At 36.9% G+C, this 18,733-nt stretch overlaps 1 protein-coding gene across 1 annotated transcript in view; it reads left to right on the top strand.

Annotated features, from left to right (window-relative positions):
- ATAD2 (ATPase family AAA domain containing 2) overlaps positions 1-18,733 on the top strand; it is a 67,181-nt gene that overhangs the window by 28,665 nt on the left and 19,783 nt on the right. Inside the window, exons 9-15 of the mRNA XM_068525812.1 lie at positions 1,571-1,678; positions 4,596-4,704; positions 4,942-5,057; positions 11,380-11,554; positions 12,430-12,518; positions 16,800-16,959; positions 17,848-17,938. Coding sequence (XP_068381913.1) covers positions 1,571-1,678; positions 4,596-4,704; positions 4,942-5,057; positions 11,380-11,554; positions 12,430-12,518; positions 16,800-16,959; positions 17,848-17,938 — 848 coding nt within the window. The remainder of the gene's footprint in view (positions 1-1,570; positions 1,679-4,595; positions 4,705-4,941; positions 5,058-11,379; positions 11,555-12,429; positions 12,519-16,799; positions 16,960-17,847; positions 17,939-18,733) is intronic.

Here is an 18,733-nt window from a genome sequence, read left to right as displayed (position 1 = left end):
TTGCTGCTAAGTGAATAATGGAAAAAGTTGTTTTCAGAGTTTTTTTTTAGGTATAAGATTCTGGACCTCAATTTTGCAGATAATAGATTGTGAACCTTTTATATTTTTGGACATACCTACTTAACCATTGTACTCTGACTCAGGAAATGCTCTAGACCCTGAGCCAGTAGAATGATTAAAGGTTTTCCCAGCCAGATTCTGTTTTTATTCTGTGGGTCTTTTGCAACTGTCCAAAGGCAGAAGTGATTTTAAAACAGAATGAGTATTTGCAGCACTCAGCATTGTATTTTTTTTTGAATTTTTGAATTTTATTTATTTTTTATACAGCAGGTTCTTATTAGTTTCTATTTTCTACATATTAGTGTATATATGTCAATCCCAATCTCCCAATTCATCCCACCACCACCACCCCACCTGCCATTTTCCCCCCTTGGTGTCCATAAGTTTGTTCTCTACACCTGTGTCTCTATTTCTGACTTGCAAACAGGTTCATCTGTACCATTTTTCTAGATTCCACATATATCAGCATCGTATTCGATACTACCAACCAGCCTAAGATTTTGATTATTTTTATCTTTTTTTTAAAATTAATTAATTAATTTATTTTTGGCTGTGTTGGGTCTTCATTGCTGCGCACGGGCTTTCTCTAGTTGTGGCGAGTGGGGGCTACTCTTTGTTGCGGTGCGCGGGCTTCTCATTGCTGTGGCTGCTCTTGTTGCGGAGCACAGGCTCTAGGCGCGTGGGCTTCAGTGATTGTGGCTCCCGGCCTCTAGAGCGTAGGCTCAGCAGTTGTGGCGCACAGGCTTAGTTGCTTCACGGCATGTGGGATCTTCCTGGGCCAGGGCTCGAACCTGTGTCCCCTGCATTGGCAGGCGGATTCTTAACCACTGTGCCACCAGGGAAGTCCTTTTTTTTTTTTTTTTTTTTTTTTTTAAAGTGGGAAAATTGAGGCTTATATGGGTTGAGTAACTCATCCACATTTACACAACTGTTAAATGACAGTTGTGAATTTATAGGGTTGAGGATATACTATAGATAAAAGACCATCTCATTTCTCACAGTTTCTTAGCATTTTTTAACCCTTCTTGATCCCCTTTGGTTTACATAAAAATTCTCTTTTTCTCCTTTTAAGGTTGTTTGACATTTCAAAATAGGTGATTCCCTTCCAAGTGTAAATTATATGTAGTATAATGTTGAAAATACTTTCTAAAATTACAGTCACAAAGATTCTAAAACCCTCTTTATCCCACCTTTCTCTTTGAGGGTAACTGATTTATATTAAGACTAAGAATAAGAAGTCACCCTGCCTGGACCGTGTTTTGTCTTAATGAACATCTGATTGTCGGCTCTACCACAGCTTCCTATCTTTTTTTCCCTTTTCAGTTGTCTAAGTCTTTTATTCCCTTCAAAAGATTCAACCAACAAAGCTTACTTCATTGATTCAGCAAATGTATTAATTTTATGATAAACATTTTTGGATTATTAGGTATTTCTAATGTTTGCATCCCGTAAGATGCCCTTTTTCTCCTGCCTTCCTCCATCATGATTTCAGTTTTCCTCTTTACTTTAGGCGAAGGCATGCAATCCACAGTAGTGACTCTACTTCATCTTCCTCTTCTGAAGATGAACAACACTTCGAGAGGCGAAGAAAAAGGAGCCGCAATAGAGCTATCAACAGGTTAGTGCATGTTGATTCCCTTAAAGCTACCAGCTTTTTTTTTTTTAAAGTGGAAAGAAAGATGAATAATTTGGGAATAGGTGCAGCTTGGCTGAATTTAAAAATTATATGCCAGGTTAATATATAAACCAGAATGCCATCTTGTTTGAAATATCTGCTGTTGAAACTAATAACAGGTTAGAACATATGTTTTCTTGTAAAACCAAAATGGTGCTTGGTAAGCACTGACTTGAGGAAATAACTATTTTTTTTCATTGAAAATATATTTTTTCCATGTATAATGATAATAAATTCTTATTGTAGAACTCTTAAGGAAAATTGAAAGGTTAACTCATTTCACACTCGTAGTGTAAGTTCACATGTAATAAATCAACTCATTTGATTTTCACAATAATTATAGAAACAGGGCAAGGATTATTCCCATTTTACGAACATGGGTGGGTAAATGAAAAATGCAGTGCCTGGATTCTAATATAATATTCTTAGGGTAGAAGACAATGCTTGTTAAAGCAATTGGGACATAATAATTGAAGGGGCATGCAAACCAGTCATTCTTTGTATCCTAAGTTCTACGCTTTTTTTTTTTCCATCATGTTAGCTCTGCCCAGTTCAATATGGTGGCTGCTAGCCACATGCAGCTACTGAGCACTTCAAATGTAGCTCACCTGAATTGAGATGTACTATGAGTTTTCGTAAAAAATGCACTCTTGGGGCTTCCCTGGTGGCGCAGTGGTTGAGAGTCTGCCTGCCAATGCAGGGGACGCGGGTTCGAGCCCTGGTCTGGGAAGATCCCACATGCCGCGGAGCGGCTCGGCCCATGAGCCACAATTACTGAGCCTGCGCGTCTGGAGCCTGTGCTCGGCAACGAGAGGCCGCGATAGTGAGAGGCCCGCGCACCGCGATGAAGAGTGGCCCCCGCTTGTCACAACTGGAGAAAGCCCTCGCACAGAAACGAAGACCCAACAAAGCCATACATACATACATACATACATAAAAAGAATGTAAGCAGAGAAGAATAGCATTAAAAAAATAAAAAAATAATGCACTCTTGGATTTCAAAGACTTAGTACAAAAAAGAGAATGTAAAATACCTTAATTTATTTATTTATTTATTTATTTATTTTTGGCTGCCTTGGGTCTTCATTGCTGCGCGTGGGCTTTCTCTAGTTGCGGTGAGTGGGGGCTACTCTTCGTTGTGGTGTGTGAGCTTCTCATTGCAGTGGCTTCTCTTGTTGCGGAGCACGGGCTCTAGGCCCGTGGGCTTCAGTAGTTGCGGCACGCAGGCTCAGTAGTTGTGGCTCGTGGGCTCTAGAGCGCAGGCTCAGTAGTTGTGGCACACAGGCTTAGTTGCTCTGTGGCATGTGGTATCTTCCTGGACCAGGGCTCGAACCCGTGTCTTCTGCATTGGCAGACGGATTCTTAACTACTGCACCACCAGGGAAGTCCAATACCTTAGTTTTTTAAATATTGATTTTGCATGATGAAATGATAATACTTTGGATATATTGGGATATATAAAATACATTATTAAAATTAATTTTACTTTTTGTTTAGTGTGGTTAATAGAAAATTTTAAATTACATTTTTGGCTTGCATTTCATTTCTATTGGACAGCAATGAGATCATTCAAAAGCTATGTACTTTGCCTTCATTTCATAAAAATGTGCATCTAACCTTATAGCTTTTTTTAAAAATTTATTTATTTGGTTGCCCTGGGTCTTAGCTGTGGCAGGCAGGCTCCTTAGTTGCGGCTCGCCGGCTCCTTAGTTGCAGCATGTTGGCTCCATAGTTGCGGCTCCAGGGCTCCTTAGTTGTGGCTCACGGGCTCCTTAGTTGTGACATGCAAACTCTTAGTTGTGGCATGCATGTGGGATCTAGTTCCCTGACCAGGGATCAAACCCAGGCCCCCTGCATTGGGAGCACGGAGTCCCATCCACTGCGCCACCAGGGAAGTCCCAATCCTATGGTTTTTATTATTATGCAGTTCTATTAAGAATTGTTTAAGAAATATCTTTTTAAAAGCCACAACTGAAAACATTTCCATCTTAGACTTTGCAGTATAAATTCCTCGTGGAGTTTGAGACTAGCAAGAATTGTCACTTGGGGTGAGCATGGTGTGCTTTTACTTGTGCTCAGTTGCAGCAGGCGTTTTTTGCTTAGGCATTCTGGTACAATCTTAACTTTTAACATAAGTGTTTTCATTCTTCCAGCTATAAAACAAGCAGGTTTTTCTGGGTATATTTTTTGTAACCTACCATAACTGTTTTTGAAAGTAATTAGGAAAGTAGTGATTCATTCTTGCTTGAAAGGATTGACATGGATCCAGGTGCTGGTGGACTATGAGTATTTTGCTGAGAGGTACAGTAGCAGAGTTGTTGCACATCTGGAGACATGCTGCTTGTATGTGATTCCTAGATTTGCCACTTACTAGTTGCGTGATCTTGGGCATTACAGTTAACCTTTCTGTGCCTCGGTTTTCTTTTAAAATTGGGGAAGTAATAATACCTGCTTCATAAGAATATTGTGAGGATTTAATGAATTGATACATGTAAAGCACCTAAACTAAAACAGTGTTTGGCAAATGGTAAACTCTCTGTAGGTCAGACAAGATTATTATAATGTATATTGATACTTTCTGAATTCTCAACCATGAATTACTTTATGTTGCTGTGGTATCTTGAAAACTGGTATTTTCATTTGATTGTATATCTTTAATAATAAAGGTTCAGATATAAATATTTCTAACACTTAAGTTCTCAACCTCTAAAGAAAATGAGGAACTTGAAACACATAATCTCATGATTTCCCCATTTGAAATTTTTTTAATTCTTAAGAAAAATGTCTATATTCTAACATGGAATTTGGGGAAGGAAGGTGGGTTGATGAATGGGGCTTTTTTTAAATCTTTTAAAAATAGGTGCCTCCCACTAAATTTTCGGAAAGATGAATTAAAAGGAATTTATAAAGATCGAATGAAAATTGGAGGAAGCCTTGCTGATGTTGATCCAATGCAACTAGATTCTTCAGTGAGTACAGTCTGAAATGTATTATTTTTTGTTTCAGTTTAAAGTTAAAAAAGAAATCAATTGTTTTATCAAATTTTAATCTTTATAGATTCTTTTCTTTCTTTTTTTAATCTTTAGGCCACAACTAAGATACTGTTACTCAGTTGACTGTGTGTGGCTTGGGTAGTTTGGGAATGGAGTAAGATTTTAATTTTGATTCCAAATTTAAAAATGTCAATGTTTCCCTTCCATTACCAGGTGCGATTTGATAGTGTTGGTGGCTTGTCTAATCATATTGCAGCTCTAAAAGAGATGGTGGTGTTTCCATTACTTTATCCAGAAGTCTTTGAAAAATTCAAAATTCAACCTCCAAGGTAATTTAATTATACATTTTATTTTAGCCAAAATCTGAGCTGTGCTATGTCCAGAAAGATAATGCTTCTCTGTTGAAAATTTTCAGGTCTACAGCAATTTGTTATACTTGCCCTGCAACATCCTGGGTGTTTCGAATATTTTTACTTTCTTAATGTTTAGCATGAAAAATGGTTTCAAAATTGATTCTCCATTAAAAAAAAATCGTTTTCCATGGCTTTTCATACATTTAGTAGAATTCCTCTCATACATACTCTTTACTTTTTTTCTTTCAGTTTTGTAATTTAGTTTTAAATTTATGTCAAATACATGTATGTAATTTTTAATATATTCTTTATTTTATTTTATAATGAAGTGTAGTTGACTATATGTACATAATTTTAAAAGTTAAATAGTACTATAAGTTTTACAAAGAAATAATGGTAGTAGTCCCTTCTCTGTTTTTTCTATTTTAGACATAATATATAGACTTCTGTGAACAATGACAATTTGACTCTTACTTTCCCCACCCTCCACACATACACATTTTTCCCCCTTTAATATTTCCAGTAGTTTATTTATATATAGATAAACTTGATTTTCACTGTTTGCTTTATGACTATGTAAATATTTCTTGCAGTTGAGCCATGTATTATATAACTGCATTTCCTCTTTTACATCTCTCCTCTCCCCACCAACTTTAATATTTGCCGTTTTGCCGGCGGGGAGGTAGGGGCTTGGTACTTAGGTTTTTTTTTTTTTTTTGGCTGTGTTGGGTCTTCATTTCTGTGCAAGGGCTTTCTCTAGTTGCGGCAAGCGGGGGCCACTCTTCATCGCGGTGCGCGGGCCTCTCACTATCGCGGCCTCTCTTGTTGGGAGCGCAGGCTCCAAACGCGCAGGCTCAGTAGTTGTGGCTCACGGGCCTAGTTGCTCCGCGGCATATGCGATCTTCCCAGAACAGGGCTCAAACCCATGTCCCCTGCATTGGCAGGCAGATTCTCAACCACTGTGCCACCAGGGAAGCCCAGTACTTAGTTTTATATATACTTATCCTTTCACCCACAGAGTTATTGCTAGAGCTGTAAAGCTCTTCTCAGTATAAAGATATCAGGTGATTATTGGCTCCTCCTTACTTTTCTAGAAACATCTTCCTGGAGCCTTTGTTCTTCTGCTTCCGTCTGGGCTGGTTGCTGTTTAGTCTTGTAGCACAACTAAGTCTTGGGATTTCCGTTTACCATCTTCATGGGATTTCCTTTGTGTTTCTCACGGTGCTGGGTTCCTAGCTTCCTGGATTCAACTAATACCTTCTTGGTTTATAGCTGTGTTTTGGTAGAGCACATTCTAGGAATAGCCTGAGGAAAAGAGTGCATGGGATATTATTTTTATTTATTTTATTTTTGAGAATGGTCATGTAACCAACACTCTGTTGATGTTCCTCCCCCACACACCCCCGTTTGTTGTGCTGTACCTTTGTGATCTGAAAACATGGCTTTGATTTCTGGGAAATTTTTTTTTTTTTTTTACTTCTTTTGTAATTTTTTCACTCCAGTTTTTCCTCTTCCCTTTCATATCAGTTTAACGTTAGACTTTCTAGATTAATCTGCTTTTCTTACCTTTTTTCTCTGATTTTGGTTTGTCTTGATGTTAGAGGCTTTCCTTAAGTCTCTAGTAACCCTTAGCTCTCTGTCGATGTTTAAGAGTGAAGCATATTTTTAAAAGCTTGCTAGTTGGGCTTAACTTGTAGGCCTCTCCTTAGGGTGACTGGTGGGGATGTTTCTTCTACCAGAAGTTCTCAATGTCTATATATAGGAGGGTTCCCTCCATCCGCCCACCAAGAGATGAATCTTCCAGTTTTCTGTCTGACGCCTGGCTGCCAGCATTTTAGCAGTAGACCTGAGCACAGGTTAGGAGTCTCCACCATTAAGTATGACGTTTTACACTTAATTCCTGCAGCAGCTCATCTTGTCCTCTACTAGAAAGTAAACCATCCAAGCAAGTTGCCTGCACAGGGTAGGGAAAAGGGAGATCAGGGTGGTCTCACTGTTCTTTAATAATGTTTTACTTCATCCTGTTTTCACCCCCACCCCTCACTCCTGCCTTGAGATAAATTGCCTCTAAATTGTGAAAGGGGTTTTGCAAATTAGCTTTCCTTTTGGGTACTTCTTTAGATTTTTAGCTTTTTCAGGTCTCTAAGGTCATCTGCATTCTAACTTGCAAAATTTTGTTGGGGCGTCTCAAGTACTATCATCTCTTTTTGTTGTTCACTTTGTTTTATGTGCTTTAGCAGAATTAATGGAGAGAGCACAGATAAAACCATGTGGTCAGTCTGTCATGTTTAACTGGAAGTCCACTCCTGAACTTTTTATATCACCATACTTTTTTATCCCCTTCCTTTTTCTTCTAGTTTTTATACCTTACTTATCAACCAGTTTTTAAACCCTAGCTCCTGGTTTCCTTTTCCTTTTATTTTCTTGTGTATGGAATTTTTTTTTTTAGTTGTGGCGCATGGGCTTAGTTGTTCCCATGACATGTGGGATCTTCCCGGACAGGGCTCGAACCCGTGTCCCCTGCATTGGCAGGTGGATTCTTGACCACTGTGCCACCAGGGAAGTCCCTGATTTCCTTTTCCTTATATAATTTTTCTCCCTGAATCAGCCTCTATGGAAACATTGATTTAAGTAAAGTTTTTTCTTTAATTAATTTATTTATTTATTTTTGGCTGCATTGGGTCGTCATTGCTACGCGCTGTGCGTGGTCTTTCTCTAGTTGCAGCAAGCAGGGGCTACTCTTCGTTGCAGTGCGTGGGAGTCTCACTGCGGTAGCTTCTCTTGTGGCGGAGCACGGGCTCTAGGCGTGCGGGCTCTAGAGCACAGGGTCAGTAGTTGTGTTGCATGGGCTTAGTTGCTCCATGGCATGTGGGATCTTCCCAGACCAGGGCTCGAACCCGTGTCCCCTGCATTGGCAGGCGGATTCTTCACCACTGCACCACCAGGGAAGTCCCTAAGTAAACTTTTTAAAATTAGTAGGCTTTTCCTCTTTTCCATTATAAAAGTTATGTACCATAAATCAATTACAGTTAAACATTGAGTGAATTCCAAAAAAATATTTTAAATCTAAAAGATACGAATATCAAATAATAGAATCTACTTCTTACAGGAAATGTTGAAAGTACCTAGTTAAAGTGATTTAGTGAATTTTAGGGAATTCCCTGGCAGTCCGAGCTCTCACTGCTGGGGGCCCGGGTTTAATCCTTGGTCAGAGAGCTAAGATTCCACAAGCCGTGGGTTGTGGCCAAAAAAAAAACTGATTTAGTGAATTTTAAAAGAAACAACAAATTAGAGCATTCTCTAAAATCATATACAAAAATAAACTCAAAATAGACTAAAAACCTAGATGTAAGACGAAAAACCATAAAACTCCTAGAGGAAAACATAGGCAGTACACTTTAACATAAATCATAGCAATATTTTTTTGAATCTGTTTCCTAAAACAAAGGAAATAAAAGCAAAATAAACAAATGGGACCTAGTTATAGTAAAAGGTTTTGCACAGCAAAGGAAACCATTGACAAAACAAAAAGACAACATATGGGAGAAAATATTTGCAAATGATATGACTGACTGATAAGGGGTAAATATCCAACATATATTAACAGCTCATACAGCTCAACATTAAAAAACAAACAACCTGATTAAAACATGGGCAAAAGAACTGAATAGGTGTTTTTCCAAAGGGGGCATGCAGATGGCCAACAGGCAGTTGAAAAGATGCCCAGCATCATTAATCATCAGGGAAATGCAAATCAAAACCACAATGAGATATCACCTCACACCTGTCAGAATGGCTGTTATCAAAAAGAACACAAATACGGCTTCCCTGGTGGCACAGTGGTTAAGAATCCACCTGCCAATGCAGGGGACATGGGTTCGAGCCCTGGTCCGGGAAGATTCCACATGCCACGGAGCAACTAAGCCCACGCACCACAACTACTGACCCTGCGCTCTAGAGCCCACAAGCCACAACTACCGAAGCCCATGCACCTAGAGCCTGTACTCCGCAACAAGAGAAGCCACCGTAGTGAGAAGCCCACGCAGCGCAACAAAGAGTAGCCCCCGCTCGCCGCAACTAGAGAAAGCCTGCATGCAGCAACAAAGACCCAACACAGCCAAAAATAAATAAATAAATAAATTTTTTAGAAAAAGAAGAACACAAATAACAAATGTGGGGAAAATGTGTAGAAAAGGGAACCCTCATACATTGTTGGTGGGAGTGTAAATTGGTACACTACTGTGGAAAACAGTATGAAGGTTTCTCAAAAAAATAAAGATAGAACTACCACCATATGCCCCAGTAATTCCACTCCTGGGTATATATCCGAAAAAAACAAAGACACTAATTCAAAAAGACGCATGCAACCCAATGTTCATAGCAGCATTATTTGCAGTTGCCAAGTTATGGAAGCAACCTAAGTGTCCATCAGCAGATGAATGGATAAAGAAGATGTGGTATGTATATACGCAATGGAATACTACTCAGCCATAGAAAAAGAATGAAATTTTGCCATTTGCAGCAACACTGATGGACTTGGAGGGCATTATGCTGAGTGAAATAAGTCAGACAGAGGAAAGCAGATACTGTATTATATCACTTACTTGTGAAATACAAAAGTACGATAAACTAGTGAATATAAGAAAAAAGAAGCAGACTCACAGATACGGAGGACAAACTAATGCTTACCAGTGGGGAGAGGGAATTGGGGAGGGGCAATATAGAGGTAGGGGCTTAAGAGGTACAAACTATTAGGTATAAAATAAGCTACAAGGATATATTGTACAACATAGGGAATAGAGCACATATTTTATAAATACTATAAATGGAATATAACCTTTAAAAATTGTGAATTACTATATTGTATGCCTGTAACTTAGTTAATATTTTATATCCGCTATACTTGAATTTTAAAAATTAAAGTAAAAAAATTAAACAACAGATTCCTTCAATTTTTTCTCTTCATTTCCCCTTTCTTACATTTCCCTTTTCTTACGTTTCTGCTCATAAAAAATCAATATATGACTATGATAAACTATTTTCATATGGTATGTTCTCTTTCCATTTTAATGGCTGAATAATATTCCATTTTGTGGATGTATCACATTTTATTTAATTGATTTTGCTATTTCTGGCTATTTTGTTTTCTCCTGTTTTTGTTATCACATGTCAATATCATGAACATCTCATTGCTTCCTCTTTATGGGAATCATTAAGTTTTTTCTTTAAGATACCATCTCACAAATAAGATTACTGTAAGATATATTTTTAAAAATAGATATATTTTTAAAAATCTGTTTCTGTCTTGACTTTTGTACATTGAAATCACTGGTTTACTTCACTTACTTGTCTGATTGTTTTCTTAACAATTGCTTTGTTTTTTTACCATCTGCATTTGATTATGTTAGTTACTTATTATTTTTCTTTTTCTTTTGGCTGCGATGCGCGGCTTGCAGGATACTAGTTCCCCAACCAGGAATTGAACCCGCGTGCTGGCAGTGCAAGCGCCAAGTCCTAACCACTGGACTGCCAGGGAATTCCCTTATTTTTTTCTTGACTCTGAATAGATTTTATCCATCACTTGTGATTTTTTTTTTTTTTTTTTGCCATTCTTATTTTGTCATTTCTGTTTTTCTGGGATCTTCCTTAACTTTTCTTTTCAAGAGCAGTTATTTGATGATCATTTCTACTAAGATTATGAATATAACCCATTTTCTCAGAATTCTGTCCTGAGAACAGTGAATAACTTTGGAAATATGTGAAAAAGCTGTACATTACCCAATGACAGTGCAGTGATGTCACCAAAAATTATCTTGAATTCTTTGTGTTGTCCTAGTCCCTGTTACCCAGCCACTACTTCAAGTTCTCTCTTCTTTTATCTTATTTTCTCTCGTGTTCATTCCCACTGTTTTCTTGCAAAACTTTTGCTGTTATGTTACTGGTGCTCAGACCAAAGATTATACATGAAATCTGCTATTCTTTCCCCTGATATGTTATAAAATTAAACAGTCAGGTCTTTTCAATCATAACTTTTATGCAAGATAAGATAATATGATGAGCATGATGAATGAATGAAAGAAAATATGTTTCACATAAAGGGTTTTATTTAGTTTCAATATTAATTTTATAGTATGAATATTAATTCCTAGGTTTTAAGTTGTGCTTTGTGGATTGAAATGATATTTCACTTGCCTTAATTACATTCTTATTCATTAAATGTATTCATGAAATTGGTTTCTAATTTTTTGTTTGGTCTATTTTTCAGTGTAGTACTAAAATAATACTTATTCTTTTACAGAGGTTGTTTGTTTTATGGTCCACCTGGAACTGGAAAAACTCTGGTTGCTAGAGCACTTGCCAATGAATGCAGTCAAGGGCATAAAAGAGTAGCATTTTTCATGAGGAAAGGTGCTGATTGTCTGAGTAAGTGGGTAGGAGAATCCGAAAGACAGCTGCGATTGCTATTTGATCAGGTATGATATTAAAATTTACCTATATAGATCTGTAATCAGTGTAGATTAAGTATAAGGATTGGATAAACCTTGCATTTAATTACTTTTCATAGAAATAAACTCATAATAATTATACCAAATATATACTCTTCCTAGATTATTTTCCTTTGTCATGTCATGATTACACCGACGTATGATGAACATTTTTATAGTAAAAAGAGGAAGGAATAATTGGGTCTAAGTTCTTTGGAGTCTTAGGTCTCATATCTAAAGACTAGAGACAGAGTGGTAGTCTCACACTTAAAAGAGACGACAGTAGTGAGTTATGTTTCAGTATATGAGCTGAAGATTAGCTCTGCCCTAGAGTGGCTTTCAGTTTCATATCCCAATTGTATTGACAGTAAGTTGTGAGATAATAACATTCTTAGCTACTGAGGCATATTGTTGCAAATGCTTTTATATCTCTTTGTAGAATTCACTGAGGTTTTTTTATTTTAACTTTACTGAAATAGATTTTAAACTATGGCATCTTATTAAATGTTTTTTTCATCCTGACATGGAGGAAACCTATGTCACTGTCTTCTATTCTTTGTCTTGTTTCGACAGTTGGTCTTTAGTAGATATTTTTTGTGTCCCAATAATTGTAGCTGTATGAAATCTGAGGGTTAGAACTAGTGGAGTATATTGAATGTTTCCAGCTGAAAATGCAAATAAACTTAAATTGTATGCTGTTCTAATTTATTATGTCTGAATCCTTAAAACATAGTTCTTGAGTTTATATTTTTAAAAACTTCTTATAAGCAAATAGGAATGAAAATGAATTAAAATGGTTTATATTAAGTCTATATATTTGAAGTTTTTCATGATAACATGCAATCACTGGACGTGCTTCCTAGGCCTATCAGATGCGCCCATCAATTATTTTCTTTGATGAAATCGATGGTCTGGCTCCAGTACGATCAAGCAGGCAAGATCAAATTCACAGGTAAAACTTGCTTGATGGTACTTCTGCCTTTCTTCCTATATTCTGAGCAGTATTGATGTTGCATGAGGGATAGAATGTTAGAGGGTGAAAGAAAGTTTATAAACCAGTGTTGTTTGGTAGTAGAAACCAATGTATAGTACAGAAGAAAAAGAAAAAGTGAACCTGTTCTAAAGGGTAGGGTGTTCTCAAGCACAGTATTGGTTATAGATTTAACTTGTGATACAGACTTAAATGCCCATTGGCCAGTGAGGTAAGGCAAATAAAATGAGTGAGGCAGGCCAGTGATAAGGGTGGGTCTGGGAAATGGGGCTGAGTGTCCAATCATGAAGAGCATAGCCAATTGTTTTTAGCTCCAGCCTATTACTGAAGTGCAAAAGCTGACTCAGACTTGAAAAATAAATTTTCTTTCTTAAATTTTATATTCAAATTTTTGTGTTAAATATCTTTTAGATGTTGCCAACTAATTCAGATGCTTTTTTTTTTTTTCCCCCTAGTACTAGCCCGACTTCCTGATTTTCAGAATAGGAAAGTTGCATATCCCCTGTGATAATTGCTTACCAAAGGGAGCAGTTTTCACTAGTACCACTGACTCAACTTGAATCTAAATTCATTTTAGTCCTAGTTCATCTTCAGTTTTTCACAGCTTCTTTTTAAATGTAATTATTTAATTAATTTGGGATACCCAAAAGCAAATGTTTGCATGCTTTCATTATGCCGGTATTGTTTTTTATTGTAGATAATATAAAAGAGAAATGAGACATAAAATTATGAGTGATAGGTAGGTTTTGGCTTTTCTAACACCTAACAACATTTACTATATTCTGGTCCCCTTCTTTGACTTGATACTATAAAATTTTATTTGTTGCTCTGAGTAAATTAAAATGTTTACTCCTATATGGTAAAAATAGTTGTGTGTACACATACCCTACCAATAATCATACACACTTTTTATATATGACACATTTCATTATCAGCCATACTGTATTCATTGTGTTGATAGGGAAAAATATATTTAACAATACGACCATCACTTTGCAATCAAGTAATTGAGTACTTACTGTATTTTGGAACAGTTCTAAAAGGGATTGGAGAAATTTTAACAAGAAATATAGAATAATTTTAGCAAGCACTTATCATTTCAAATATATATTTTTAAGAGAAATTTAGTTTTTTGTTTTTTCCAAAGACTTAAAAAATCTGAGAGAAAAACATTTTTGTTAAATTAAGCTTATTTATTTATTTATTTATTTATTTATTTATTTATTTATTTTAAGAAAGTAAATCTTTTTTTTTTTTTTTACAAATTTATTTATTTATTTATATTTTTTATTTTTGGCTGCGTTGGGTATTCGTTGCTGCGTGTGAGCTTTCTCTAGTTGCTGCGTGCGGGCTTTCTCTAGTTCCGGCGAGCAGGGGCTGCTCTTCATTGTGGTCCGTGGGCTTCTCATTGCGGTGGCTTCTCTTGTTGAGGAGCACAGGCTCTAGGTGCACAGGCTTCAGTAGTTGTGGCTCACAGGCTTAGTTGCTCTGTGGCATGTGGGATCTTCCCGGACCAGGGCTAGAACCTATGTCCCCTGCACTGGCAGTTGGACCACTGCGCCACCAGGGAAGTCCAAATTCAGCTTTTTTAGAAGTTAGCACATTGAACATGGTTAAACTATACTCTTTATCTTATTGTTGGTAATAATTGTAGGATAATGCAAATAAGTAATTATGTGAATGCATTAGAAAATACGATTTTTAGCCTAAGAGGATACAAATATAAAGTAAGTTAAATTAAAACCCTCAAATCTTTACTTGAATTAGAAATACCAGTATGAACTTATGATGAATTTTATTTTTAAAGAAAAAAATGATTCCTATCTCTGGGCACTAAAAAGGCCTAGAAACAATCACAATCCAGCAGCAATTCATACCCCTAGCACTCAGAGTGTGGTCTCTAAACACTAGGATTCTTCAGGAGAGGAGGCGTTAGGCACAACTGAGATGGGAAATAGCAAGACAAGCCTGGAACATATTGTTATTCCTGGAAGTGAAGAAGCAATCAAAGACTACTGGGGTCATATCAGAATGACATAGCCAGTTTGAAGGGGTTTCCATTGGCCAAAAACGGGACAATTTGAGACCCAGTATACTGAGTCTTTTAAATATGTATACACATATTTAAGAGACTCAGTATATTGAAGTGTATCAAGTACACAGAAATCATCAGTTTTTAATGGTCTCTTTAAAAAAAGAACTTAATTGGTCACTCCAAAGGTTGCTAAGACAGTGACTCATTACTCTGAAAATTGATGAAGAGAATGAATCAAGCATTTCTTTCTCCTGTCCTGTAACCATGATTCAGAGTAATTTAATAATAATGATAAAGAGAACTTTGTTCTCTATAGAAAAATCACAGTTAATAAACACAAAGGAAATTATTGAATTAGAAAAATAACCATTTTGCAACCTCTTATGAAATAGTGGATCAAGACCTATGGTTTTCAACTGGGAGTGATTTTGCCCCCCAGGGGACACATCTGGATATATTTTTGATTGTCACAACTGGGAGGGGGGGTGCTCTACTGGCATCAAGTGGGTGAAGACCATGGATGCTGTTAAATATCCTACAGTGGACAAGACAGCTCTCCACAACAAAGAATTATCTGGCCCAAAATGTCAATGGTGCCAAGATTGAGAAACCTTGATCTAAGCAGTAATTATCAGTGGTTGCTACGAAAGCAAATAAGGTGAAAAGGTTAATAGTAAAGTTTATGATGAGTGGAGTAAGCTGATAACACCTCAACTAAACCCAACCTACTGATCTTAAAAATGAAAATATGGTATCACTTGCCTCCTGAGGTATACAGTAGGAAATACATGGTATCTTCCGGTGAAATATGCTATCCCAAATAGTTTAATCTATATTTATTAAGCTTGTAGATGTAACTACCAGTTTACAGGAAATATGAAAGCTAGAGGACAAGTTAAATGAGCCTATCAGGAAGCAATCAGCTCAATCCAGATGTGAGAAGGAAATTCTACAAAACAAATGAACTAGTTTCTTCAAAAAATAAATGGCATGGAGGAAGAAAAAAAAAGTGAGGGAAGGGTGATGGGGAACTGTTATGGATTTGAGGGCTGTTTGACCAAGTGCAATGTGTGTAGATCTTGGCTTGAACAAATCAAATGTAAAAAGATATTTTGAGACAATCAGGGAAATTGGATATTAGGTGGTATTAACGAATTAGTGTCATTTACGTTGGTGTCATAGTATTGTGGGAGTTTTTAAAAGTCCTTATCCTCAGAAATACATATGTGAAGTACTTAACATGAAATATTTATGGGTTAAATGATCTGAGATTTTTTTGTTTGGTTGGTTTTTTTAAAAGCTATTGGGTGAAGACAAAAAAGGAATACTGATAATTGTTGAAACTGAGTGATGAAGATGTGGAGACTGTTTTACTATTCTCTCTCCATAATGAAAAGTTTAAAATGTAATTAAAACCCTTTTTTAAAAAAATAAATTTATTTATTTATTTTATTTATTTATTTTTGGCTGTGTTGGGTCTTCATTGCTGCGCACGGGCTTTCTCTAGTTGCGTCGAGCGGGGGCTACTCTTTGTTGCGGTGCGCAGGCTTCTCATTGCGTGCGATGGCTTCTCTTGTGGAGCACGGGCTCTAGGCACGCAGGCTTCAGTCGTTGTGGCACGTGGGCTCAGTAGTTGTGGCTCACGGGCTCTAGAGCGCAGGCTCAGTAGCTGTGGCACACGGGCTTCGTTGCTCCACGGCATGTGGGATCTTCCCAGACCAGGGATTGAACCTGTGTCCCCTGCATTGACAGGGGGGTTCTTAACCACTGTGCCAGCAGGGAAGTCCAAATCCTATGTTTTTATGCTTTATGTATATTCTGTTTTATTTTGGGGTCCTTTGATAATGTGTACACAATGAACCATTTTATGATTTTTACTTTGTTTTTCTGCCTAGTACTTGTATTTTTTTGATGTTGTATCCCTGTTTGAGAACTCTAAAGTTCCTATGTGAAATTATGCTTTATGAAATGGCTTCCAGGATCCATTTGTAGCATTCTAAAAACTGTGTTTTCCATTGATTTTAAATGTCCATGTGCCATGTAGTATGTTATTTTACAGATTTTCTTTTTAAAACGCTTATTGAAAGTAGTGGAATGCTCTGAGAAAATTCAGTCACACATTTAATGTATTAAATCTTAGCAAAAAAAAGAAATGATGTGTTCAGCTTCCATACAATTAATCTCTTCTCTCTTATTTTTAAATTTAGTTCAATTGTTTCTACCCTGCTAGCTCTTATGGATGGATTGGACAGCAGAGGAGAAATTGTCATCATTGGCGCTACCAACAGACTGGATTCTATCGATCCTGCTTTACGAAGGCCTGGTCGTTTTGACAGAGAATTCCTTTTTAGCCTACCTGATAAAGATGTAAGAATTTAACATCACTCAAATTTTGACAAAATTGATTGCCTTTATCATGAACAAGTCTTGGTATAGCAAAAAACTGAAGATTGAGTTTTGTATGTTCTGAAGCAAAGTTGTATGATTAACATTCAAATATGTATGTATGTATTTTTAGGGAGGCATTATTTTATTTAAAGAAAATAACTTGGATAATTTTTTATTCTTTTCTTTTTTTTTTTTTTTTTTTTTTGGGCCCCATGGCTTGTGGGATCCTAGTTCCCCAACCAGGGATGAACCCAGGCCACAGCAGTGAGAGCGCTGAGTCCTAACCACTGGGCCACCAGGGAACCCCCCACCCCCACCCCCCTCTTTTTTTTTTTAATAAAATAGTGCCTCCCTAGGAATACTCTTAAAATTCTTTCAAATTGAGCACAAACTTCGCATGTTAATTATACAGCTTTATTTTGATTCAGAACACGTGACCTAACAAACAGTCAATCCTTAGCCAATTCATTAGCCTTGGCTTTTTTCACGGATACAACCATATAATCCTATGCAGTTATTTTAAAGCTGCCTAATATTTTGAGAACCAAGTAAGAAAATATGGGTAGAGCTGTCAGTACTCTTAAAAACAGTTCTTAATATGTACCAGAATAAACAATAGTCCAGTAGTTACTTAATTTCTCTCGTTCACATTTATGATGACTAGAACTTGAGCTGTAAATGTAGATCTGTTTAACATAAAATCCTCAAGCTCTTACAAATACAACTTTTTTTTCATTTTTACTGTTTCATATTTCTGTTTATATTAGATATTAAAATCTTTAAAATTTTAGATAAATTATTTTAAATTGAAATTAATCTGAATAGCACTTTATTATTACAGAAAATTTTAACTGTTTTTATTTGTAGGCTCGAAAAGAAATTCTAAAGATTCACACAAGGGATTGGAATCCTAAACCACTGGACACATTTCTAGAAGAACTAGCAGAAAACTGTGTTGGTAAACATTGCTTTAAGCATTAAAAGAAATATTACATGCATTTCAAAGATGGAATAAGTTGTAGTTTTGCCAAGGTTATGTTTAAAGAAATGCAAATTATATTTGTTTCTTATTTATAGTTTCTGGCATGTTTTCTTATTTTTTTTTTTTTTTTTGGCTGCATTGGGTCTTCGTTGCTGTGCGCAGGCTTTCTCTAGTTGCAATGAGCTGGGGCTACTCTTTGTTGCGGTGCACGGACTTCTCATTGCGGCGGCTTCTCTTGTTGCGGAGCACGGGCTCTAGGCGCGCGGGCTCAATAGTTGCGGCATGCGGGTGTGCAGGCTTTCAGTAGTTGTGGTGCGCGGGCTCAGTAATTGTGGCGCGCAGGCTCGGTAGTTGTGACGCACAGGCGTAGTTGCTCCGCGGCATGTGGGATCTTCCTGAACTGGGGCTCGAACCCGTGTCCCCTGCATTGGCAGGCGGATTCTTAACCACCGCGCCACCAGGGAAGTCCTGTTTTCTTCGTATAAAGTCCTAGATATTATATAGAGGTAATTGATATTTTGGCTGTCAGGGAATTTGAGAATGAAGTTAGATCTTTTACTAACTGTTCACATTTTTCTAATTATCCTATTAAGCATTCTACATGTATTATTTCAGGTAATTCTTACACCAGTCCTGCGAAGTAGGTAGCTTTATCCCCATTTTACAGATGTAGAAATGGCTGAGAGCATAAATGAATAAAGAGAGCATAAATCTCTAAAGATACCATGTCTAGTAAATGACAAACAAGAATTTGAACCTGATTGATTTCAA

This window comes from Eschrichtius robustus, chromosome 17, assembly GCF_028021215.1.
Source record: "Eschrichtius robustus isolate mEscRob2 chromosome 17, mEscRob2.pri, whole genome shotgun sequence".
Classification (NCBI taxonomy): Eukaryota; Metazoa; Chordata; class Mammalia; order Artiodactyla; family Eschrichtiidae; genus Eschrichtius; species Eschrichtius robustus.
The sequence above is the reverse complement of the archived record's forward strand: the minus strand, read 5'-3'. Positions and strand labels throughout refer to the sequence as shown.